At 38.0% G+C, this 25,958-nt stretch overlaps 1 protein-coding gene across 5 annotated transcripts in view; it reads left to right on the top strand.

Moving 5' to 3' along the window:
* The window catches only part of SSH2 (slingshot protein phosphatase 2), a 252,552-nt gene that overhangs the window by 88,293 nt on the left and 138,301 nt on the right, over positions 1-25,958 (top strand). For all 5 annotated transcript variants that reach the window (XM_047708143.1, XM_047708142.1, XM_047708140.1 and 2 more), the window contains one exon: positions 12,042-12,085. Coding sequence is in view for 4 of the 5 variants with exons in the window: in XM_047708142.1 (XP_047564098.1) it covers positions 12,042-12,085 (44 nt within the window). In the remaining variant the exon portion in view is untranslated. The remainder of the gene's footprint in view (positions 1-12,041; positions 12,086-25,958) is intronic.

The raw sequence follows: 25,958 nt of genomic DNA, 5'->3' as shown, positions 1-25,958 counted from the left end.
TGTCACTATGGGAACATTGTGCTCCCCTTATAGGCCTTACAGTTTAGGAAGAGGGACAATAGATGCTTTCGGAGAGCTGAGTTCCCATCATCACTGATCTCCCTGGTACCTAGCACTGTTACATTGAGGGAGTCGTAGCTATGTGTACCACAGGCATTTTAATGTTTTTTCCCAACATGTAAGATAAAGGTTTTCAAAATAAATAAATAAATATATATATATGGGCGCCTGGGTGGCTCAGTGGGTTAAGCTGCCTTCAGCTCAGGTCATGATCTCATGGTCCTGGGATTGAGTCCCGCATCGGGCTCTCTGCTAGGCAGGGAGCCTGCTTCCTCCTCTCTCTCTCTGCCTGCCTCTCTGCCTGCTTGTGATCTCTCTCTCTGTCAAATAAATAAAATCCTTAAAAAAAAATAAATAAAGGTTTTCAATCTTTGTTAGTTATGTATGAAGCTTTTTAAATGTACACATTCTTAAACTACATACCTCATGGTGTACTGGTAAATGTTTAAAGACCTGTTCTCTGGGTGGGAGCTGTTTGTAGTATTTTCTGGTTTTCCTGCTAAATATTCCCACCATGGGCAATTTCAAGTTACCAATGTGTGAATGTCACAAGATTCCATAACAATTGGCTCTCATGAGCCTACCAACCAGCCCCAGCACACTACTGGCCCCACCTCAAAGCTAAGGAATAAAAATTGGTAAGCTTGAGATCTGGAGATTATTGTTATTAAAAAAAATTGTAAAGGGAGCCAGAGTTAAGAACCCTATAAAATTTTCATTTAGTGTGCTTGTCAGATATAACAGCTTCAGAACACAGGAAGACTTGTTGCTTTTTAAAACCAAGTAGCCTCAAGTGTATGGATAATATATTTCAGGAGTCTGTATTTAAAAGCATACCTATACTACCAAAGTAATACATACTTCACTTTACTGTTTATGTAAATACTTTTTATTGTTAAGCAATTTTTTTTTTTTTTTGCTTTCTGGTTAATACATCTTGGAGATCTTCCTCAACACATTGAGTTCTTCAGTCTTTTGAACTGCTGCATATATAGTATCCATAAATGAATGTCGTGTAATTTACTTAGCCAGGTCCGTGTGTATAGATGTTAGTTGACTTCAGAAATATTTACTCTTCCTTTGGTTATTATTGACCACATTGTAGGGATATTCTTTATATGCATATTGTGCCCATAGTTGAATATTTCTTTTTTTTTTTTTTCTTTTTTTTTTTTTTTTTTAAAGATTTTATTTATTTGTTAGAGAGAGAGAGAGCATGAGCACAGGCAGACAGAGTGGTAGGCAGAGGCAGAGGGAGAAGCAGGCTCCCCGCTGAGCAAGGAGCCCGATGTGGGACTCGATCCCAGGACGCTGGGATCATGACCTGAGCCGAAGGCAGCCGCTTAACCAACTGAGCCACCCAGGCGTCCCATAGTTGAATATTTCTTAAAGGTGATACGTGTAAATGTGATTTTGATATGAAATAATAGGTATATATTTAATATTAATATTTCCACATCTCCCACCAAAGTACCTCTCTACCAATTTATACTTTCAGTAGCTGTGTGTAAGATGACTATTTTCCTGCAAATTTCAAAACAACTAATCTTTAAAAATGTGACTTGCTAATTAAATGTATGAGATATATATTAAAAAAATAAAACCAAATAACCTCAAAGAGTTGAATCTCTGATGATAGAAAAGACAATGTAGCAATTCTGAAATTTTCACAAATGGGTGAGTTATTAAATAAATTTTGGGGTGCCTGAGTGGCTCAGTTGGTTAAATGTCTGCATGTTCTAGGTCATGATCCCAGAGTCCTGGGATTGAGTCCCACATCAGGCTCACTCCCCCTGCCTGTGCTTTCCCTCTCTGTCCCTCTCTCTCTGACAAAATCTTAAAAAAAAAATTTTTTTTAAAGGACTGTAGATAGACAAAAGACACCCAGCAACAGCTCCCAATGGTAACCCAAAAACAGAACTGGGTGGTATCACAAGAAAGATGCACAGTGGGTACCTGAGTGGCTCTGTGGGTTGGGCCACTGACTTCAACTTGGGTCATGATCTCAGGGTCCTGGGATGGAGGCCCATGTTGGGCTCTCTGCTTGGCGGGGAGCTTGCTTCCCCCTTTGTCTGTCTGCTTCTCTGCCTACTTGTGATCACTCTGTCAAATAAATAAATAAAATCTTTAAAAAAAATAAGAAAGAAAGATGCACTGTCAAGTTTGGAGGGAGACAGACAGCCCATCAGGTGATTTAAAAAAATGTCATGAACTTCAGGCATTTGAAACCATCTTTCAAAGCTGGGGAGGGATGTTGGGGGGGAGGGGGGCTTTCCGCGTTCATGAAACCATGTGGACAAAGGAAGTTAATAGGTACCTTTGAAGTATAATGAATGAGTCCACTTGGATTGGAGAATATGGAAAGTGTAAAAACATCTTAAACAATAAGGTTTGAGAAGGCACTTAACACCATCTAGTGCAGTGTTTTTCAAGGCTAGCAGTACTTACCTCTCGTCAACCTACTCATCAACGAATATCACTTGGGTGCTTACATTTTTCCAAACATCTTTTACTTAGCAACCTACTTTTATGCTGAGGTAGTAGATTCATAAGAATGCATTTATCTTTCAGTTCATACTTAATGGTTCCTGAATACCTAAGATTGAATGCACATTTAGAATCTCATACCATATTGCTTGTAAGTTGAATTTTTCTTAAGAGCATCAAGTATTGGGTGCCTGGGTGGCTCAGTGGGTTCAGCCTCTGCCTTCAGCTCAGGTTGTGATCTCAGGGTCCTGGGATCAAGCCCCACATTGGGCTCTCTGCTTGGTAGGGAGCCTGCTTTCCCCCTTCCTTCTCTCTACCTGCCTCTCTGCCTACTTGTGATCTCTGTCAAAAAAAATAAATAAAATCTTAAAAAAAAAGAGCATCAAGAACTAATTATTTAACAATAGGACTGTGCAATATAAAAAGAGCAACAAACATGTATTTAGTCATTTAATTAATTAGATCTCTTCCTTACACATTAGAAATGATTCTGTTCACTAAGAAGAAACTAAGAGCTATCTCTATACTTTTCTCCTGGTTTTTCTAATGTTCTGAGCAGGTTGACTATTTGGCTTTTTTTCTTTTTCTTGACAGTGTGTGAAGTTATTTGACAGGTAGTTTGTTATATCTGTCATATGAACTTGTTAGAATAGAATAGTAAGCATTCTACCTTTAGCTACCATTTAAATGCCACTATTCAAGATAACTGCATGACTTATTGAATAAGCAGTGTTTTATTTTTGCTTTTGTGGCAGTGAATTCTACTGGAAGAAACATAATTGAGCATTTTCTTCATTCCTTTTAAATCCATTTTACTCTAAGGCCTATATATACATATATATATACACACACACACTAATATATACTAAGTTGTTTTTTTTTCTTTTTCCAAGTAATAGCAGTGAAAAACAAATTGTTCATTACCCTTACTGTTGTAATAGTAATCTAAGAAAGGAAGACAAAGTTGAGGATCTTGTATTAGAAACACTATTTTGACTTGCTTTTTTTGTGAGTGCCAAAGGAATTTTCCATTCCTTTGGCATTATTTTAAAGTATAGAAGTCATAGAGGAAAGATGGCAAAGGGTATTATTTTATTTTATTTTGTTTTATAAGCCATGAAAAAAAGAAATGGCTTTCTTTTGTGGCTACCTCCCTACCTGCTATCTTTGGATATAGGTATCTTAGTTTAGAGGAAGCTAGTTATAACAGAAAGATAGACCTGAATTCAAATCCTAACCATACCACCATTGTGTCCTTGAACAAGTCTAATTAAGGTGCATATGCCTCTGTAGATATAACTGATTGGCTGTCTGTGCCCATTAAGGAAGCATCATGGGTGTTTTTGCTTTTTACTTCCCCATATACTCTCATCACAATTCTCAAAGGTATAAAAATCCATGGGTGTCTCAGTTGGGTGTCTCACTTGGTTAAGCATCAAACTCTTGATTTTGGCTCAGATGATGATCTCAGGGTCGTGGGATTGAGCCTCACAATTGGGATTGAGTCAGGCTCTATGCTCACCAGGGAGTCTGCTTTGGATTCTCTCTGTCCCTCTCCCTTTGCCCCCCACCACACACACATTTTCTCTCTCTCTCTCTCTCACTAAAATAAATAAATAATTAATTAAATAATTAAAAAGAAAAGAAAAATCTACCAAAGAGCTGAAAATAATTTGAATTATCCCCCTTTTGGTCTGTTCCTTTTAGATACAAGGGGAAGGACATGAAGTTAGTAATAGGCCATAAACATAAAAGGTTGCTCAACCTTATTAGTAATCAAGGCAAAGCAAATTGAGACCATTGCTAAAAAATAAAAATATGATGATTCCAAATGTTGGCTAGAATTTAGATCAACTGAAAGAAACACTTTTCCCTGGTGGGCGTATAAATCAGCACAGCCTCCTTGGAAAATAATTTGGCACTATCTTGTAAATGTTTTTTTTTTTTTTTAAAGATTTTATTTATTTATTTGACAGAGAGAAATCACAAGTAGGCAGAGAGGCAGGCAGAGAGAGAGGAGGAAGCAGGCTCCCCGCTGAGCAGAAAGCCCGACGCGGGGCTTGAACCCAGGACCTGGGATCACGACCTGAGCCGAAGGCAGCGCCTTAACCCACTGAGCCACCCAGGCGTCCCTATCTTGTAAATTTTAAACTTTATTTGTGACCCTGCAGTTCCACTGCTTGGTATATATCCTGTGTTGACACTCTTTTTTTTTTTTTTTAATTTTATTTTTTATAAGCATATATTTTTATCCCCAGGGGTACAGGTCTGTGAATCACCAGGTTTACACACTTCACAGCACTCACCATAGCACATACCCTCCCCAGTGTCCATAATCCCACTCCCCTCCCAACCCCTCTCCCCCCATCAACCCTCAGTTTGTTTTGTGAGATTAAGAGTCACTTATGGTTTGTCTCCCGCCCAATTCCATCTTGTTTCATTTACTCTTCTCCTACCCCCTTAACCCCACATGTTGCATCTCCTCTCCCTCATATCAGGGAGATCATATGATAGTTGTCTTTCTCCGATTGACTTATTTCACTAAGCATGATACCCTCTAGTTCCATCCACGTCGTCGCAAATGGCAAGATTTCATTTCTTTTGATGGCTGCATAGTATTCCATTGTGTATATATACCACATCTTCTTTATCCATTCGTCTGTTGATGGACATCTAGGTTCTTTCCATAGTTTGGCTATTGTAGACATTGCTGCTATAAACATTCGGGTGCACGTGCCCCTTTGGATCACTACGTTTGTATCTTTAGGGTAAATACCCAGCAGTGCAATTGCTGGGTCATAGGGTAGTTCTATTTTCAACATTTTGAGCTGTGTTGACACTCTTATACGTGTAGACCAAAAGACACATACAAGAATGTTTATAGTGGTATGGTTGATGTCACCAAAAATCAGGAACAATCTATATAAGTAGAATGAATAAACTTTTTTTAAAAAAAGATTTTATTTATGTATTTGACAGACAGAGATCACAAGTAGGCAGAGAGACAGGCAGAGAGAGAGGAAGAAGCAGGCTCCCTACTGAGCAGAGAGCCCGATGCGGGGCTCCATCCCAGGACCCTGGGATCATGATCTGAGCTGAAGGCAGAAGCTTTAACCCACTGAGTCACCCAGCCACCCCAATAAACTTTGATATATTCATATAATATAGTCTTTTACCTCATTAAGTGGATGTAATAAGTGGATGAATCTTGTTTGCGTAATACTACTATTAAAAAAGCATATTGTGGGGCACCTGGGTGGCTCAGTGGGTTAAAGCCTCTGCCTTCAGCTCAGGTCATGATCCCAGGGACCTGGGATCGAGCCTCCCATCGGGCTCCCTGCTCAGAGGAGAGCCTGCTTACCCCCTTCTCTCTTCCTGCTTCTCTGCCTACTTGTGATCTCTGTCAAATAAATAAATAAAATCTTTTTAAAAAAGCATATTGGGAAGACTACATACATATGGTACAATTTTAAATTGACCTACAAAGCGAAGGTCAAGCAAAGCTTTATTTCGCACCAAGCATCGAGAATCAAACTGACCGGCCAGCGACGTCTCTTGCAAAGAGCCGACGACCCTCTGCCTTACAGACTAGCTTTTAAGGGCAAAGGCCATGTGGTTGGGCCTGGCCACGCACAGGTGGCCAATGAGATTGTAATACAGAGAAAGCTGCACGGCCCTGCTAGGTTACACATAAGTGACGAATTGAATTACAATTTACCCTATAGTAGATATTTGAACTAGCCTATCACCTTGGTCAAAATGAGCGCCCAAAAGACAGCCAAAGGGCGGGGCCCATACTCCTTGGTAGCTAGGGAGACAGTATGTGCCCCCACTGATTGGATACCTCCACCTGGCCTGACCCACCCTTGTATTTGGGCTTTGTTACCTGGGACTGGTTTCTGGGACTTGTTTTTAAGTAAGTTCCCTGAAGGGAGAGTGGGCGTGCAGGGTCAGGATAGAGTTACTCTGGCTAAATAGGCCCTTACAAAAACTAAATGATATATTGTTTAAGAATATAGATGTCATCAAAAAGATAATGGAATTTAAAAATAATGAAAAGCGGTAGAACCAGTAAATAAAAATGAAATTCTAAAAAATATTCAAATAATACAAAAGAATACAGAAAAGGAAGAACAGGGGAGTAAAAATAGAGGTGACAAACAAAATAAATAGTGACGTTATTGACCCAAATCTGTTTCAAATTACATTAAATGTTTATGAACTAAACACTACAATTAAAAGGCAACAATTGTCACAATAGATAAAGCAAGATGCAACTTTATTTATTTATTTATTTTTTTAAAGATTTTATTTGTTTATTTGACAGACAGAGATCACAAGTAGGCAGAGAGGCAGGCAGATAGAGAGAAGGATGGAAGCAGGCTCCCCGCTGAGCAGAGAGCCTGATGTGGGGCTCGATCCCAGGACCCTGGGATCATGACCTGAGCCGAAGGCAGAGGCTTTAACCCACTGAGCCACCCAGGTGCCCTGCAACTTTATTTTTTTAAAGATATATTTATTTATTTCAGAGAGAGAGAGTGTGTGGGAGGGTGGAGAGGCGCAGAAGGAGAGAGAATCTTAAGGAGACTCTGCACTGAATACAGAACCCAGTGTAGGGCTGGATCTCACAATCCCGAGACCATGACCTAGCTGAAACCGAGTCAGACACTCAACCAACTGTGCCACCCAGGCTCCCCAAGATGCATCTATATTTTGTTTATAAGAGACAGTCTTTAAAATATAAAGAGATTGAAAAATGTGTCTTGTAAGCTGCATAAGTAAATCTGTAGTAGCTATATTAATATCAGATAAAGTATAGGTTTAAAGACAGAAAGTCTTACTAGAAGATAAAGCAATCTTGAAAAAGAAGAATCAAGTTAGAGGATTTATAGTTCCTTCAAAACTTACTATAAAGTACAGTAGTCAAGATAGTGTAATCCTGGCATAGAGACTGACAAATAGATCAATGGAACAGAATAAAGAACCCAGAAGTAGACCTCACCTATACAATCATTTGATTTTTTACAAAGGAGCCAAGTAACCCAATGGGGAAAAGAAAGTCTTCCACAAATGGTTCTTGAAATTAGATATCCATGTGGAAAAAAATGAACCTCCTACTCACACCATACACAAATATTTTTTAAGGATGGTTCATAGACCTTATATATAAAACCATAAAGCTTTTTAAAAAAATATGGTAGAGTAGGGGTGCCTGGGTGGCTCAGTCAGTTGAGCGCCTGACTCTTGGTTTCGGCTTAGGTCATGATCTCAGAGTCTTGGGATTGAGCCCCGATTCTGGCTCAGTGCTCTCTAGGGAGTATGCTTCTCTTCCTCTCTCTCTGCTCCTGCCCCCATTCATGCACGTACTCTCACTCTCTTTCTGTAGCTCAGATAAATAAAATCTTTAAAAGAAGAAGAAGAAGAAGAAGAAAACACCTTGTACAACATTTAAAAAATACAGCATTTTTGTGACTAAAGGGTAAGTGAAAGTTTCTGAGAACATGGAAAACAATAACCATTGGAGAAGAAAATTGCTAATTAAAATGTTGATAAGAATAAAGTGTTACAAGCACTTTGGAAAAAGGCCTGGCAATTTCCTATGAAACTTTTCATGCATCTATCCCATTACCCCAAGAGAAACAAAAACATTTCCACCAAAAAAACACAAAAGAGGGCTCCTTGGTAGCTCAGTCAGTTAAGCCTCCAGCTTTTGGTTTCGGCTCAGGTCATTATGTTAGGTCCTGGTATCAAGCCCTGCATCAGGCTCTGCTCTCAGCAGGGGAGTCTGCTTGAGATTCTCTCCCTCTTCCTCTGCCCCTCCCCCCTGCTCGTGTGCACTCTCTCCCTTTAAAATAAATAAATTCTTTTTTTAAATGAAGGATTGCCCATATAACAGCTTTACTCATAATAGACAAAAATTCAAACACCCCAAGCCTGTGTATCAGTAGGAGATGAATAAACAAACTGTGGTGTATTCATACAATGGAATCCTCAGGAATAAAAAGGAATGAGCTCCTGTTAAATGCAACAACATGAATGTATCTCAAAACATAATGCTGAGTAAAAGAAGCCTCGCACAAGAGTACATACTATATGATTCCATTTATATGAACAGTGGAATCATATGCTATGTGCTAACTTGGGGAAAAAGTTGTGGTAGAAACATCAGAACAATGGTTGTCTCTAGGGAGTGGGTGGTGCCAGGTATTGACTGAGAAGAGGTACACGAAAAATTTCTGAAGTGATAGAAATGTTTTGCTTCTTGATAGAAGTTTTAGTTACACAGATATATACATTTTCAAAACTCACTGAATGGTGCACTTAAGATTTGTGCATTTCATTGTATGTAAATTTTACTATAAGAGGGAAAAACTGTAATACTGAATTCTAATTAATTATACACACTTAATGGCATGTGTACTGATGTCTGTAACCTAGTTTAAAATGCATCAAAAATATGATGGATTGATGGAAAGGCAAACAGATAAATTAATATGCGATACAGTAAGTATATAAATATTAATGGTAGAATGCATATGGTGAATATACAGATTTACTATATGGTTTTTCAACCTTTTTATATTTGAAATTTTTTTATAGTAGAGTGAGAACAAGAAAATTATAAACTTAAAATTCAAAATAGTTGTCACATCTTGGGAGAAGGATAAGAATGGGAGATGGGGGGGCGCCTGGGTGGCTCAGTGGGTTAAGCCGCTGCCTTCGGCTCAGGTCATGATCTCAGGGTCCTGGGATCGAGCCCCACATCGGGCTCTCTGCTCAGCGGGGAGCCTGCTTCCCTCTCTCTCTCTCTCTGCCTGCCTCTCTGTCTACTTGTGATCTCTCTCTGTCAAATAAATAAATAAAATCTTAAAAAAAAAAAAAAGAATGGAGATAGGTAATAAGCACACAGGTACAAAGGTTTCAGTACTAGTCTGGCTCTTTTTATTTTAAGGGTTTTGTTTTTTTTTAAGATTTTATTTCTTTACTTTAGAGTAAGAATGCGAGCAGGGTGAGGCGCAGAGGGGGAAGGAGTATGAAGGGGAAAGAATCTCCAGCAGACTCCACGCTGAGCAGAGCCCAACATGGGGCTTGATCTCACAACCCTGAGATCATGACTGAGCCAAAGCCAAGAGTCAGATGCTTAACCAACTGAGCTACCCAGGTGCCCCAGTACTAGTCTAGCTTTTCAGTACTAGTCTATCTGTTCAGTGTTCACAGTTACTGTATTATTGTATTATTGTGCCTCTTAACTTAAATTTACCTTAAATATACCCTTTATGTAGTTTTTCATACAATTAAAAAATACTAGAATACATCAGAAGTTGAGTTCAATTAACCAGTGATAACAATAATGAAGCATTACTTGTTAAATGACATTCCAAGAAATCATTTCTCTATATTATAGTTCCCTGGACCTCAAAATCTAACATTCACATTTGCTTATCTGAATCTGTTCATTTTCTTTCTTGCAAACTTTCCAGGTTCTGACTCTAGAGACAATCAGTTCTTTTCCTTTTAACACCTTTCTTTTCAGTCTCTAAAGGGGGTACTTCTTTTTTTTTTTTTTTAAGATTTTATTTATTTGACAGAAAGAGGGATCACAAGTAGGCAGAGAAGCAGGCAGAGAGAGAGCGGGGAGCAGGCTTTCTGCTGAGCAGAGAGCCGGATGTGGGGCTCGATCCCAGGACCCTGGGATCATGACCTGAGCTGAAGGCAGAGGCTTTAACCCACTGAGCCACCCAGGTGCCCCTAAAGGGGGTACTTCTAAACCTAAAATCTCCCCTACAGGCAAATAGTTTAGCGCACTATGACATTCAACCTGTCTTCTTTCTGTGGGTAGAATCTTTGCTGCGTTCTTCCCTTTATGGAAAATAGTACGCATGCCTGAAATCAATAACAAAAATAAAAGAATAAAAGTTGTAGAGTTTAAAGTAATAGTAGCTGACCAGGAATGGAGATAGAATGATATAGAGGTGAATGGTTTTGGTTCAATAAACTAAAAAATGTAGGTGGCTCAGTGGCAAATAGTACACATACTGTTTGAAATTATTTTTGTCCTCCAGTTTTTATGTTCGCCCAATAGAGCGAAGTGACCAAAAGCAAATATAAAATATCAGGGAACAAACTTAAGGAAAAACTTAGCACCTTAGTATTATTAATTCTCACACCTTTTCTCACTTTTCCTTTATGTCAGTATTCTTGTGTACATGAAAATCTGTGTAATAACTTATAAGACCTAACCTAGGACAGGAAGGAGTAAATGGTGGGTTCTTCCATGTGCTGGGAGGCAGTATTTTATCAGTTTTAATTCTAGCTTCACCATATGAGTTTCCTTGGGAAACTTACTTAGATCCTCTGTGAATTTCATCTGTAAAATCCATATTTCATTGAATCTAAATTGCCATGTTATAACACCCTCAATTATCTTATGTGCCACTAAGAAAAAAGAGATACTGCAATTAAACTATGATTCAATGCTTTTTTATTGATTGAATATATTTATGCTTAGCTCTGTGTGTGTGAGAGAATCAGTGAGAAATACAGTACTATCAGCCTTCTGAATTATTTTTTAAGATTTTATTTATTTATTTATTTATTTATTTATCTGTTTATTTTAGAGAGCACACAAGCATGGGCAGAGGGAGGAGAGAGAGAATCCCAAGCAGACTGTGCGTTAAGCTTGCAGCCCACTGCTGGGCTCAATCTCACGACCCCAAAATCATCACCCAAGTGGAAACCAAGAGTCAGATGCTTAACGAGCTCAGCCACCCAGGCATCCCTCAACCTTCTGAACTTATAAGTAATAAGTAGAACAATGTACTCGAAGTGTTGAGCAAGGAGCCTGGCACATTATAAACACTCAATAACTAGTAGCCTTTGTGTTGAGGGCGATATTATTTGTGATTTGGTCATGATTGCTTTGTGAAGTGGTTCATTGTTTAGGTTGTTCTTTGGGGAACAGAATTATTAATACAACATCTTGGTGAGATTTGTTGGTGGCAATCAGAATGCCCACTCATTTTGAATCTGAAGTAGCATAACAGTAGCACAACATCTTTAGTTGGTTTTCAGAGGTAATTCTTCTAACTATTAGCAGTTGGTTATCAATGAAATTTGTTGGCTATTGTTGACGTTTCCTCCAGAAATAAATTCTACTGATACATATCAATCTTCCCTGTTGGTTGAAGTTGCTATTTATAGAGAGAATTTGTTCAAGTGCACAAGATGAGGGGCGCCTGTGTGGCTCAGTCAGTTAAGCATTTGCCTTCAGCTCAGATCAGGATCCCAGGGTCCTGGGATCGAGCCCTTCATCAGGCTTCCTGCTCAGCAGGGAGTCTGCTTTTCCTTCTCCATTCCCTATGCCCATGTTCCTCTTGCTGTCTCTCTGTCAAATAAATAAAATCTTTTTAAAAGCTTAGTAAAATTGCTTTGTTGACACTATATGAGACCTCAGGTTTTAAATTATTTTTTTTATCATTTTCCTTTCTATGCAGGAGGCAGACAGTGGGGAGGAGGAATGCCGGTCACAGCCCCGGAGGTATGTTTGTTCATTGTATTCTATAGCATTTCTGTAGTTAATGTTTTTTCTCTAATTCTTAGTCTTGTCAGATTAGCTTACCTTGGTTTTCCAGGAAGATTAATTGGTTTCTCAAAAAGGGGTTGTTTTAAGAATCCAGTTACTGACTCAGATTTAAAATGGTTAATTGCATTATGTTGTACACATGACACTAAGATAATGTTGTATGTCAATTATTCATCCATCCATACATACATATAATGGTAGATTGCTTTAAGAAAGTGCAGATATGCCAATACTGGCCCAATTTTTACCCAAATCTGGAGAACTATCTTGAGTAATAAAAAAGTAAATTTTCATTACCTTTTAGGAAAATATCAACTGAACATTTCAGCCTTCAGTTTTGTACTTAGATTTGTCATTCATTTTGATAGATATTTAAATTCTTCTAGATTGGTCAATATTTCACTTCCTAAATACAAAAGATACAGTAACTTACCCAATCCTTTATATACAATGACTACTCACAGAGTGGTGGGCATATTGTTAAAAGGGTACCAATACTTGCTGCTGTTAAAAGAAAAAGATTACGAGAGATATTTAAGAAGTATATAAATGTTTTTGTTATCTCATTTAAATGGCTTTATAAATCAACTTTTTTCCCCAAGAAACAGTACTGGTAAGTTCAGGATGGTCATTTAAATGCTACCAAACTTTTGTCCTCCAAACTCAATCACATGAGCCATTCTGTATGATACAGAGGAAGTATACAGTAAGCATGCTCAAAGTGGAGAATCTGGCTAGAAGGAATGTTCCTTAATGATAAATTATCAAGTGTTTGTTGCTGTATACCACTCTTGCAAACTATACGTTTTTATAAAAATCATTCCTTTTCATCGTAACTGAGGCTTATTGACAGTATTTTTTCCTGTCTTCGTTAGTATGAAAATTTGACTTGAAACTTTATTTCTCACTATCTATTGGGGAAGATCTGAGAGTGAAGTGTCATCTTTTGCATAGGGCTAAGAGAAAGAAACCCAGAAAAAAATGTTAGCCGAATGATTACCAGAGACATCATAACCTTATTCCCATTAGAATGAAAAGAGGATTCCAAAGGATTCTGAATTTTTTACTAGGCCAGACGTAAAGATCGTTGGGTTAATTTCAAGCTTTACATATTGACTTGGTATCTACTGGGATGATTGTTGTTCCAAATATTACATAATGAGGCAATGCAGGTTTACTCTCATTAACAGTCCTGAATTGTCAAGCCATTAAGAACCATTAAGACCACTGTTTTTGAAATTGTTGACAATAAATTATTAATATGACTAGCAGAGGGTTTTTGTAGGCTTCTTCTGTTTACAAGAAAAGGATCATTTATACAAAGAAGGAATGAAGAAAAACCTGGTAGTACCCTTTTTTAAAAATCAAACTTTATTTGCCTGTTGTAATTTCTTACATTCGATATGTTTCCCAGGCTATTTCTAAATCTAATTGCTTTAGTCTGACTCAAAGCAAAGAAACTTCTCTTAAGTCCAGTTGAATACCCCTTGTTGCTAGATGGTATGTAAGAGGTTGATTTTTTGTGTGCTTGACTACTACAGATTATTCTGGCATTCCCTATCACCTACCACAGAATAAACCAGCACTGAGTTAGCATCATTTCACTGAGCATGCCTGAACTCATCTTTTCAGTTTGAGGGTTCAGTTGTGGTTTGTAGTAGAGAATTGAGTAGAGTAAACAGCATATTATTAAAACTAATACCAATTCCACATAATAAAAAAGATGTTTTAGGGGTGCCTGGGTGGCTCAGTGGGTTAAGCCGCTGCCTTCGGCTCAGGTCATGATCTCAGGGTCCTGGGATCAAGTCCCGCATCGGGCTCTCTGCTCAGCAGGGAGCCTGCTTCCATCTCTCTCTCTGCCTGCCTCTCTGTCTACTTGTGATCTCTGTCTGTCAAATAAATAAATCAAATCTTTAAAAAAAAAAAAAAGATGTTTTATTAATTATCTCTTATTTTAACCAAATGTCATTTATTGGGAAAGTCTTAAAAGTAATCATTTAATATAATTAGCCCAAACTATGAAGTCTTTAAAAACCGATGTTCACAGGCAACAACAAAAATAAATAAATTAGTCTACATCAAAATTTTTGTAAATCATATAGCTGATTAGGGGTCAATGTCCAGAATATATAAAGAACTCTTACAACTCAAGTACAATAGAAAAAGAACAACCTGTCTTATTCAGCTCAGACTTCTATAAAAAATACCCATAGACCGATTAGCTTAAACAACAGGTGTTTATTTCTTACAATTCTGGAGGCAGGGAAATCCAAGATCCATGTGCTGGCAGATTTGGTTCCTGGTGAGAGCTTTCTTCCTGGCTTTCAGACAGCTGTGTTCTTGCTGTGGCCTCATGTGGCTGTGTGAGAGAGGATGCGCTGGTTTCTTCCTCATATGTAGACATGAATCCTGTCATGGGAGCCCCGTAACATCATCATGACATCATCTAACCCTTATTTCCTCCCAAAGGCTCCCATCTCTAAATACCATCACATCAGGAGTTAGGGCTTCAAGATATGGATTAGCAAGGTACACAAACATTCAGTTCATAACATTCCACCCTGTGCCTCCAATTCATATCCTTCTCACACAAAAAATATATTCATTCCATCCCAGTAGCCCCAAAAGTCTTAACGCATTTGAGCATGAAGTCCAAAGTCTCATCTAAATGTCTCATCAAAATCATGGGGCACCTGGGTGGCTCAGTCAGTTAAGCATCTGCCTTTAGCTCAGATCATGATCCCAGGGTCCTGGGATCGAGCCCCATATCAGGCTTCCTGCTCAGTGGGGAGTCTGTTTCTCCCTCTCCCACTTTACCTCCCCCTGCTTGTGCTCTCCCACCTCTCTCTCAAATAAATAAAATCTTTTTAAAAAATCTCATCTAAATCAGATACAGGTGAGATTAGAGACAGAATTTCTCTCCAGCTATGAACCTCTGAAACCAGGTAAGTTATGCACTTCAAGACACGGTGGTAAGATAAGCTTAGGAAAACATTCCCATTCCAAAAGGGAAATTAGAAAGAAAGAAGAGGTGACAGTTAATCCAAAACTTAGCAAGGTAAATTCCATTAGATCTTAAGGCTCAATAATAATGCTCTTTGGTTTGATACTCTGCGCTGGGGACCCACTGGGATGGTTGTCATGCCACCACTGGATTGGTGGTGTCATCTCCGCAGCTCAGCAAGGCAGCCCTGCACCTTTGGCTCCCGTAAGTGCCACCCATCTGGCATTCTGCAAGGGCCCATCTACCTGGCATTCTGCTGGGCAGCAGAACCAGTGTAAAGGTAGACTTGCCCTCAGCCCTTGCACTCTGGGTCTATAGTTGGAGTAGCAGTCCTAATGATCTCTGAATCTCCTTTGGGGTCCTTCTTTCCTTTTCTTGAATGATAATGTATGTTCACAGCCTTCCTTCATTCTGTCTTATTTTCTTTGGTTCCTCCAATTCCAGCTGGCAGTGTTTCTGCTAGTATAAATCCCATCTCTATTCCTAGCTTCTGTGGAGATGGCTGTAGAGAGGTCTTTGGTTCACGCCCACTTTAATCACCACACCATTGGTGTTTTCTTCTGAACATGCTTTCTTATTTTTTACAATATAGACCCGAGAATTTTCCACATCTCTAAGTTCTGTTTCATTTTGCTTAACAGGTACTTCTTCAATTCATTTCTCTCTTCTCATGTTTTACTATTTACAGTTGGAAGGAAGTAAGCTGTTCCTTCAATGCTTTGCTTAAAAATCTAAGTTATATATCTAATTTCCTCACAATTTATGCTTTTCACAAGACATTAGAACATGAACCTAATTTAGCTAAGTTCTTTCCTACTTTATAACCAGTATTGTCTTTTCTCTATTATCCAATAACATGTTTCTTATTTCTGAGACCTCACTGGAATGGACTTTACTGCCCATATTTCTGTCAACATTCTGTTCATGATTATGACGTATTCTTTAAGAAGATGGAGGGCTTTTTCTCCAGCCCTCCTCTTTTCTTTCTGAGCTCTCACCAGAATTGCCAATTAACACTCCCTTCATGACAGTCTTACCTTTTTCAAGCATATTCCTCAAAATTCTTCCAGCTTCTAGTCATTACCCAATTCCAAAACCACTGCCACATTTTTAGGTATTCAATATAACAACACCCCACTTCTCAGTACCAAAATCTACAGTTGAGTTTTCCAGAGAAAATAGGAAATATATAGATAGATTTAGTATAAGGAGTTGGTTCACCCAATTATGGAAGCTGGGCAGTCCCCAAGATCTACAAGTTGGAGACCCTGGAGAGGTGATGGTCTAACTTCCAGTCTGAGCCTGAGTCTGATCAGGAAAAGACTGATGTCATAGCTCAAAGACAGGCAGAAGGAGCAAATACTTCCTTGCTCAGCCTTTTGTACTATTCAGGCCTTCACTGGAATGGTGAAGCCTACGTACATTGGGAAGGGCCATCTGTTTTACTCAGTCTACTGATTTAAATGTTAATCTCATCCAGAGACACCCCCAGAATAATGTTTAACCAAATTTCTGGGCCCAGAAATCTGTGGCCCCGTCAAGTTGACACATAAAATTAACCTTTGAACAACTCAATTTAAAAAAATGAGTAAAGAACATTTCTCCAAAGAAGATATACAAATGACCAATAAGTATATGAAAAGATGTTCAGTATCACTAATCATTAGGGAAATACAAATCAAAACTACAATGAGATATATCACCACACTCATCAGGATGGCCACTGTCCAGAAAAGAGAAAATAAGTATTGGTGAGGATGTGGAGAAAATGAAACCCTTGTGCATTGTTGGTGAGAATGTAAAATGGTACAGTATAGCAGGTCCTCAAAAAACTATAATTACTATATGCTCCAGCAACTCCATTTCTGGCTATATACCCAAAAGAATCAAAAGCAGGGTCTTGAGAAATTTGTACATGCATGTTCATAGCAACATTATTAACAATAACCAAAAGATGGAAGCAACCCAAGTGTCCACTGGCAAATAAATGGATGAATAAATATGATATAGCCATATAATGGAATATTACTCAGCCTTTAAAAAGGAAGGAAATTATGGCAAATGTTGCATGGATAAATCTTGAGGACATTATGCTAAGTGAAATAAGCCAGTCACCGAATAATACATATTGTATGTTTCCACTTACATGAGATACCTACTATAGTCAGAGTCTCAGAGACAGAAAATAGAATGTTGATTGCCAGGGCTGGGGGAAGAAGAGAGGAGTTATTGTTTAATGGATACAGAGTTAAAGTTTTGGAAGAGAAAAAAGTTCTAGAGATGGATGGTGGTGATAGTTGCTCAACAGTGGGAATGTACTTAATGTACACTTACAAATAATTAAGATGGCAAATTTTATTTTATGTGCATCTTACTATAGTTAAAAAATGATGTAGGGGCTCCTGGGTGGCTTAGTTATTAGGCATCTGCCTTTGCCTTAGGTCATGATCCCAGGGTCCTGGGATTGAGCCCTACATCGGGCTCCCTGGTCAGCGGGGAATCTGCTTCTCCTGCTCCCACTCCCCCTGCTTACATTCCCCGTCTCACTGTCTGTCTGTCTGTCTGTCTGTCTCTCTCTCTCTCTCTGTGTCAAATAAATAACAAAATCTTTTAAAAAAATACAATGTATTCACACTACACTGGCCCCTTTTTATGACAATTCTGGCAATACTTTGTCTTTCTCAAAAGATAAGCATGAAAAGATAACATGATCACAGAGCTAAAAACCAGGTTGTATATTATTTTTGGTAAAAAAGATAAACAGATGACACTCAATGCCAGTCTTCCTTGTGCATGTTTATGAAGGCACTGCTTTGCTGATTGTGTGATGACCCACCTTGCTTCATTGGGAACAACCAGGAAGGTGAGTATAAAACTAAACCATACAGCAACCAATAGTCAACAATTTGACCTATAAATGGCTCTCTCATATGAGTTAACTAATAAAATTATAAGACCATAAATAAAAATGAATAAAAGAAATATCATTGAAATCTTTGAAATCCCAAAACAGTAGTTGTGGACTTTAGATCTAAATTTAGAAAATAAGTATTTTAATTATAGTAGAGCTCTTCCATTCCTGTGTGTACCAACTTAAGCTAAAAATTGTATAAGTAAGGAGTAAAGAAATGACCTTTAGGAAATTATTTGTAAGGTCAGAAATTTATAGTATTGTACAATAATATGGCTTCAGAAATCCAGAAATTGTGTCATTTTTTAAAAAGGCAAATGAATATTTAAGCCATTCAGGATAGTTTTTATATTTTCCCCAGCCAAGTCAAGGAATACATATAATATTTGTTACCAATTTTTGTTTATTTGTTTCAAAAATTTTTGTCTTTTTTCCCCCAAGAATTCGGTTTTATTGACTTTAGAAGTGTAAACACCATGAGTGAATTCTACAGGTTGACCTTAATGGAATAGAATGGTGGTCTGTAAAAAAGGTGACTTTTTAAATTTTATTGTAGTTGACATACAATATTATATTACTTTCAGCTGTACAACATAGGATTCAACATTTATATATATTACAAAGTAATGACCATGATAATTCTATGTACTATCTGTCACCATACAAGTTGTCGCAGTATTATTATCTCTTTTCCCTGTACTGTCTGTACATTGCATCCTGTAACTTACTTATTTTATAACTGGAAGTCCGTTTCCCTTATTTCACCCATCCCCGCAGTCCCTCCCCTTTGGCAACCAACAGATTGTTCCCTGTATCTATGAGTCTGTTTCTCTTTTGTTGTTTGGTCATTTTGTTTTTTAGATTCCACATATAAGTGAAATCATACAGTATTTATCTTGCTCCAGCTTATGTTACTCAGCGTAATACTCCCTGGGTTCATCCATGACACAGAAAGCAAGATTTCGTTCTTCTTTATGGCTGAGTAATAGTTTACATATTCCACTGTGTGTGTGTGTGTGTGTGTGTGTGTGTGTGTGTGTGTGTACATATATCCGTGCATACTTATATGTAGACTTACATCTTCTTTACCCAGTCATCTGTTGTCGGACACCTAGTTTCGTTCCATATCTTGGCTATTTTAAATAATGCTGCAGTAAACATAGGGATGTATGTATCTTTTTGAATTCAAGTTTTTGTATTTTTTCAGATAAATACCCAGAAGTGGAGTTGCTGGATCATATGGTAGTTCTATTTTCAATTTTTTGAGGAATCTCTGTACTATTTTCCATAGTGGCTGCACTGCTTTGCATTCCCACCAACACTGCACAAGTCCCTTTCCTACACATCTTTACTAATACCTGTTATTCCTTGTCTTTGGGTACTAGCCATTCTCACAGGTGTGAGGTGATACCTCATTGTGATTTTGATTTGCATTTCCCTGATGATGAGTGATGTTGAATATCTTTTCATACATTTGTTGTTTGTTAGCCATCTATGTGTCTTCTTTGGAAAAATGTCTATTCAGGTCCTTTGCCCATTTTTAAATTGAATTGTTTATTTTTTTTATGTATATTGGATATTAACCCCTTATTGGTTATATCATTTGCAAATATCTTCTCCCATTCAGTAAGTTGCCTTTTATTTTGTTAATGTTTTCCTTCCCTGTGCAAAAACTTTTTGGTTTGATATAGTCTCGTTTGTTTATTTTTGCTTTTGTTGCCCCATCTAAGGAGACAGATCTGAAAAAATGTTGCTGACACCAGTGTTCAAGAGCTTACTGCCTATGTTTTCTTCCAGGAGTTTTAAGTTTTCAGGTCTCACATTTAGGTGTTCAATCCATTTGAGTGTATTTTTGAATATGGTGTAAAAATTGGTCCAGTTTCATTCTTTCATCCAGTTTCCCCAATACTATTTATTAAAGAGACTGCCCTTTTTTCAATTGCATATTAATGCCTCCTGTCAAAATTAATTGTATAATTGTGGGTTTATTTCTGGGCTCTCTACTGTCCCATTGAACTGTATCTGTTTTTATGTCAGTATCATTACTGTTTTGGTTACTATACCTTTGTACTATAGTTTGAAATTAGGGAGTGTTATACCTCAGCTTTGTTCTTTCTCAAGATTGCTTTGGCTATTCAGAGCCTTTTGTGGTTCCATACGAATTTTAGGATTACTTGTTCTAGTTCTGTGAAAATTTCCTGTTGGTATTTTGATAGAGATTATGTTGAATCTGTAGATTGCTTTGAGTGGTATGGACATTTTAACAATCTTAATTCTTCCAGTCCATGAGCATAGTTTATTTTTCCACTTATTTGTGTCAACTTTAATTCCTTTCATCAATGTTTTTGAGAGTATAGGTCTTTTACCTTCTTGGTTAAATTTATCCCTAGGGGGGCACCTGGGTGGCTCAGTGGGTTAAAGCCTCTGCCTTCAGCTCAGGTCATGATCCCAGGGTCCTGGGATCGAGCCCCACATAGGGCTCTCTGCTCCGCAGGGAGCCTGCTTCCTCCTCTCTCTCTCTCTCTCTCTCTCTCTCTCTCTCTCTGCCTACTTGTGATCTCTGTCTGTCAAATAAATAAATAAAATCTTTAAAAAAAAATTTATCCCTAGGTATCTTATTCTTATTAATATAATTGTAAATGGTATTGTTTTCTTAATTTCACTCTCTGATAGTTCATTATTAGTGTATAGAAATGGAACAGATTTATGTATACCGAATTCATATCTGGCAATTTATTGAATTAATTTGTTCTAATAAATTTTTGGTGGAGTCTTTAGGGTTTTCTATATATAGTACCATTTAAATTGCAAATAGTGACAGTTTTAACTCTTCCTTTCCAATTTGGATGTCTTTTATTCCTTTATCTTGTCTGATCACTGTGTCTAATACTGTGTTGAATAATAGTGGCAAGAGTGAGTATTCTTGTCTTATTCCTGATCTTAGAGGAAAAGCTTTCCGCTTTTCACCATTGGATATGATGGTAGCTGTGGGTTTGTCATATGTGGCCTATATTGTGTTGAAGTATGTTTCCTCTATACCCACTTTGTTAAGAGTTTTTATTATAAATGGATATTGAAATTTATCAAATGCTTTTTTGGCATTTATTGACATGATTATCTAATTTATATCCTTTTTGTTAATGTGGTGTATCGATTGATTTGTGAATTTTTTTTAAAGATTTTATTTATTCAACTGACAGAGATCACAAGTAGGCAGAGAGGCAGGCGGTGAGAGACGAAGGGAAGCAGGCTCCCTGCTGAGCAGAGAGCCCGATGTGGGACTCGATCCCAGCACCCTGGGATCATGACCTGAGCCGAAGGCAGAGCTTTTAACCCACTGAGCCACCAAGGTGTCCCCGATTTGTGGATATTGTGCCATTCTTGCATCCTCAGAATAAATCCCACTTGGTTATGGCATATGATTTTTTTTAATGTATTGTTGAATTCAATTTACTAATATTTTGTTGGGGATTTTTGCATCTATATTCATCAGGGTTATTGGCTTGTAATTTTCTTTTTTTGTGGTGTCTTTGGATTTTGGTTTTAGAGTAATGCTGGTCTTATAGAATGATTTTGGAAGCATTCCTTCCTCTTTAGTTTTTGAACTAGTTTGAGAAGGATAGGTGTTAACTCTTCCATAAATATTTGGTAGAATTCACCTGTAAAGTTGTCTGGTGCTGGACTTTTGTTTATTGGGAATTCTTTAATTACAGGTTCAATTTCATTACTAGAAATTAGTCTATTCAGATTTTCTATTTCTTCTTGATTCAGTCTTGAAAGAAAGATTGTTTCTAGGAATTTATCTATTTTTCTAGGTGTCCCATTTGTTGTCATATAATTATTTGTACTAGTCTCTTATGATTCTTTGTATTTCTGTGGTATCAGTTGTAACTTCTCTTTCATTTCTGATTTTATTTATTTGGGTCCTCTCTTTTTTCTTGATGAGTCTGACTAAAAGTTCTTCAATTTTGTTTCGTTTTTCAAAGAACTACCTCCCACTTATATTGACGTTTTCTATTTTTTACTTTACTTTCTATGTCATTTTTTTTCACTCTGATCTTTATTATTTCCTTCCTTAAACTAACTTTGGGCTTTGGGCTTTCTCTACTCCTTTAGGTGTGATGTTACATTGCTGTCTTGAGGTGAACCTGTATCACTCTCAACCTCCTTTTGAGAACTAGCTTTGCTTTGTTCCATAGATTTTTGGACTGCTGTGTTTTTTTTTAAGATTTTATTTTATTTATTTGGCAGAGAGAGACATAGTGAGAGAGGGAACACAATCAAGGGGGGTGGGAGAAGGAGAAGCAGGCTTCCTGCTGAGCAGGGACTCTGGGACCATGACCTGAGCTGAAGACGGCTGAGCCACCCAGGTGCCCCTGGACTGTTGTGATTTTATTTTCATTTGTCTCTAAGTATTTTTTTTTATTTCCTCTTGATTTCTTCATTGACCCATTGGGTGTTTAATAGAATGTTGTTAAGCTTCTACGTGTTTTATGTTTTTCCCAGTTTTCTTCTTGCAATTGATTTCTAGTCTCATAGTGCCGTGGTTGGAAAAGATGTGTGATATGATTTCAGTCTTCTTGAATTCACTGAGACTTGTTTTGTGACCTAAGGTGATTTATTCTGGAGCATATTCCATGTGATCTTGAAAAAAAAATCTATTCTGTTTTATATGGAATATTCTGCAGATATTTATGAAGTTCTTCTGGTCTAATGTGTGATTTAAGGCCAATGTTCTTGTTGATTTTCTGCCTGGGTGATCTAGCCATTGATGAAAGTGAGGTGTTAAAGTCCCCAACTATTATAGTATTACTGTCATTTTCTCCTTTTATGTCTATTAATATTTGCTTTATTTATTTAGGTGCTCCTATGTTGGGTGTCCTTTTCCCTTGGGAATTGGTGATTTTCCTTAGTGTTATGTTTTACTTTCTCTTCATTTTTTTGTGGTTACCATGAGGTTCATATATAACATCCTACATATATAGCAGCCTATTTTAAGTCAATGATTGCTTCAATTCAAACACATTCTAAAAGCACTACATTGTTACTTCCTCCTCATGTTTTATGTTTTTTTAATAGAATTTTTCTTTTATTTTAGTAAAGTTTTGTTTTTGTTTTGTTTTTTAAGATTTTACTTATTTGACAGTTTGACAGAGAGAGACACAGCAAGACAGGGAACATAAGCAGGGGAGTGGGAGAGGGAGAAGAATGCTGCCCCCCCTGAGTAGGGAGCCTGAGGAAGGACTGGTCCCAGGACCCTGGGATCATGACCTGAGCTGAAGGCCGCTTAATGACTGAGCCACTCAGGCGCCCCATGTCTTATGCTTTTGAAGTCGTATTTTTATATCTTATTATTTTGTGTATTCTTTGACTAATTATTGTAGATCTGGCCAGTTTCACTAATTTTGTATTTTAACCTTCATGCTAGTTATGTGTGCGTAGGTGGTTGATCCACCACCTTTCCTATATGTTTACTTTTACCAGTGAGATTTTTCTTTCTTTCGTAATTTTCCTAGTTCTAGTTATGTACTTTTGTTTTCCATTTAAAGAAGTTCCTTTAATATTTATTATAGGGCCAATTTTGTGTTGATGAACTCCTTTGTCTTCTGCTTTCCTGGGAAATTCTTTATCTCTCCTTTAATTTTGAGTGATAACCCTGTTAGATGAGTATTCTTGGTTGGAAGTTTTTTCCTTTATCATTTTTAAAAATTTTTATTTATTTATTTATTTGACAGAGAGAGAGAGAGATCACAAGTAGGCAGAGAGGCAGGCAGAGGAGGAGCAGGAAGCAGGCCCCAAACTGAGTAGGGAGCCCAATGTGGGGTCAATCCCAGGACCCTGAGATCATGACCTGAGCCGAAGGCAGAGGCTTTATCCACTGAGCCATCCAGGCGCCCCTCCTTTTGGCATTTTGAATATATTATGCTACTCTATTCTGGCCTGTAAAATTTCTGCTGACAAATCAACTGATAGCCTTATGGGAGTTCCTTTGTACATTGGTAGTTGTTTTTTTCTTGCTGCTTTTAAGATTCTCTCTTTATCTTTAACTAATGACACTTTGATATTAATATGTGTTGGTGTGGGTCCCTTTGGGTTCATCTTACTAGGGACTCTTTTTGCTCCCTCTACTTAGATGTCTATTTCCTTCATCAGGTTAGGGAAGTTTTTGGCAATTATTTCTTCAAATAGTTTTTCTGCCCCTTTCTCTCCCTCTTTTCTCCTTTTGGGAGCCCTATAATGCAAATGCTTGTTTGCTTGATGTTGTCCCAGAGGTCCCTTAAACTAGCCTCATTTTTAAAAAATTTTTTTTTTTTTTTGCTCTTCTAATTGGGTGATTTCCATTACCCTGTCTTCCAGATCACTGATCCATTCTTCTGCATTCTGATCTGCTGTTGATTCCCTTTAGTATATTTTTCATTTTAGTTATTGAATTCTTCAGCTCTGATTAATTCTTTTTATATTTTCTGTTTCTTTGTTGAAATTCTTGCTGCGTTCATTCATTCTTCTCCTTAGTTCCCTGAGATTTTTTTTAAAGATTTTATTTATTTATTTTTTTATTTATTTGACAGAGATCACAACTAGGCAGAGAGGTAGGTGGGGGAGGGGAGCGGGGAGAGCAGGCTCCCTGCTGAGCAGAGAGCCTGATGTGGGGCTCAATCGCAGGACCCTGAGACTATGACCCAAGCTGAAGGCAGAGGCTTAATCCACTGAGCCACCCAGGCGCCCCAGTTCCCTGAGATTTTTTAATGACCATTACTTTGAACATTATTCAATAGTTTATTTCCATTTCATTTACTTCTTTTTCTGAGATTTGATCATATTATTTCTTTTGGAACATATTCCTGTCTTTTTATTTTACCTAACTCTCTATCTGTTTTTATGTATTAGATCAGTTACATGTACCAGCCTTGAAAGACTGGCTTTATGTAGAAGTCACCCTGTGGGAAAAAAAAAAAAGTCACCCTGTGGGGCCCAGTAGCACAAACACCCCGATCACCTAAGCCAGGTCCGTCAAGTATTTCTATTGTAGGCTCTATATACCTTCCTGTTGTGTCCTGGTTGTAATTGGTACAATCTCATTGGAGGGTGGGGTTGGCCACAACAGCCATAAGTATGCTGGTGGGCTGGGCAGCCCTCTGGCAGAGTTGATGGTCATGTCTGACTGTGACTGTTGCAAGCATTCTAGGTGCAGGCTTGGCCCTTCAAGGCAGGAGCACTTAGGAATGGCTCTAGTGCTAACTGACTGTGCCTGTTGCCTGTGGAATGTGGTGGATCAGGGCTTAGGAGGGGCTATGTGGGCAGGTTGGATAGGGCTAGCAGTACTAGGATAGTAGATGGAGAGTATCAGAAATGGTACCTGCTAGGGCCAGGAAAACCAGGAAGAAAGGAAGTAAAAAAATAAAAAGTACCTGCCAGCGATTCTGCCTCCAGACAACATTACAACAGGTCACTGCCCCTCCAGCACACACCACAAAATTAGTCAGTGGATCTCCTTCATGTGGGAGGAGGTAAGCTCTGTATCTTCTTACTTTACCATCTTGATCCCACCTCTAGAAAGTGACTTCTAAGGTTACATAGCTGTTAGTGGGGAGCCAGTTATATCCAAAATATGACAAGCAGGAATCTGTTGCCCTCTGGAGGAATCCAAAATAATGGGGGCTTGGAAGTACTGACCCTTTTCTTCTTAAATTAATCAATATGAAGTTATTTTTATTTTTATTTTATTTTTTCCTTTCCTTTTTTTTTTTAAGATTTTATTTATTTATTTGACAGAGATTACAAGTAGACAGAGAGGCAGGCAGAGAGAGAGGAAGGGAAGTAGACTCCCTGCTAAGCAGAGAGCCCAGTGCAGGGCTCGATCCCAGGACCCTGGGATTATGACCTGAGCCAAAGGCAGAGGCTTTAACCCACTG

The sequence above is a fragment of the Lutra lutra genome, chromosome 16 (genome assembly GCF_902655055.1).
Source record: "Lutra lutra chromosome 16, mLutLut1.2, whole genome shotgun sequence".
NCBI lineage: Eukaryota > Metazoa > Chordata > Mammalia > Carnivora > Mustelidae > Lutra > Lutra lutra.
The sequence above is the reverse complement of the archived record's forward strand: the minus strand, read 5'-3'. Positions and strand labels throughout refer to the sequence as shown.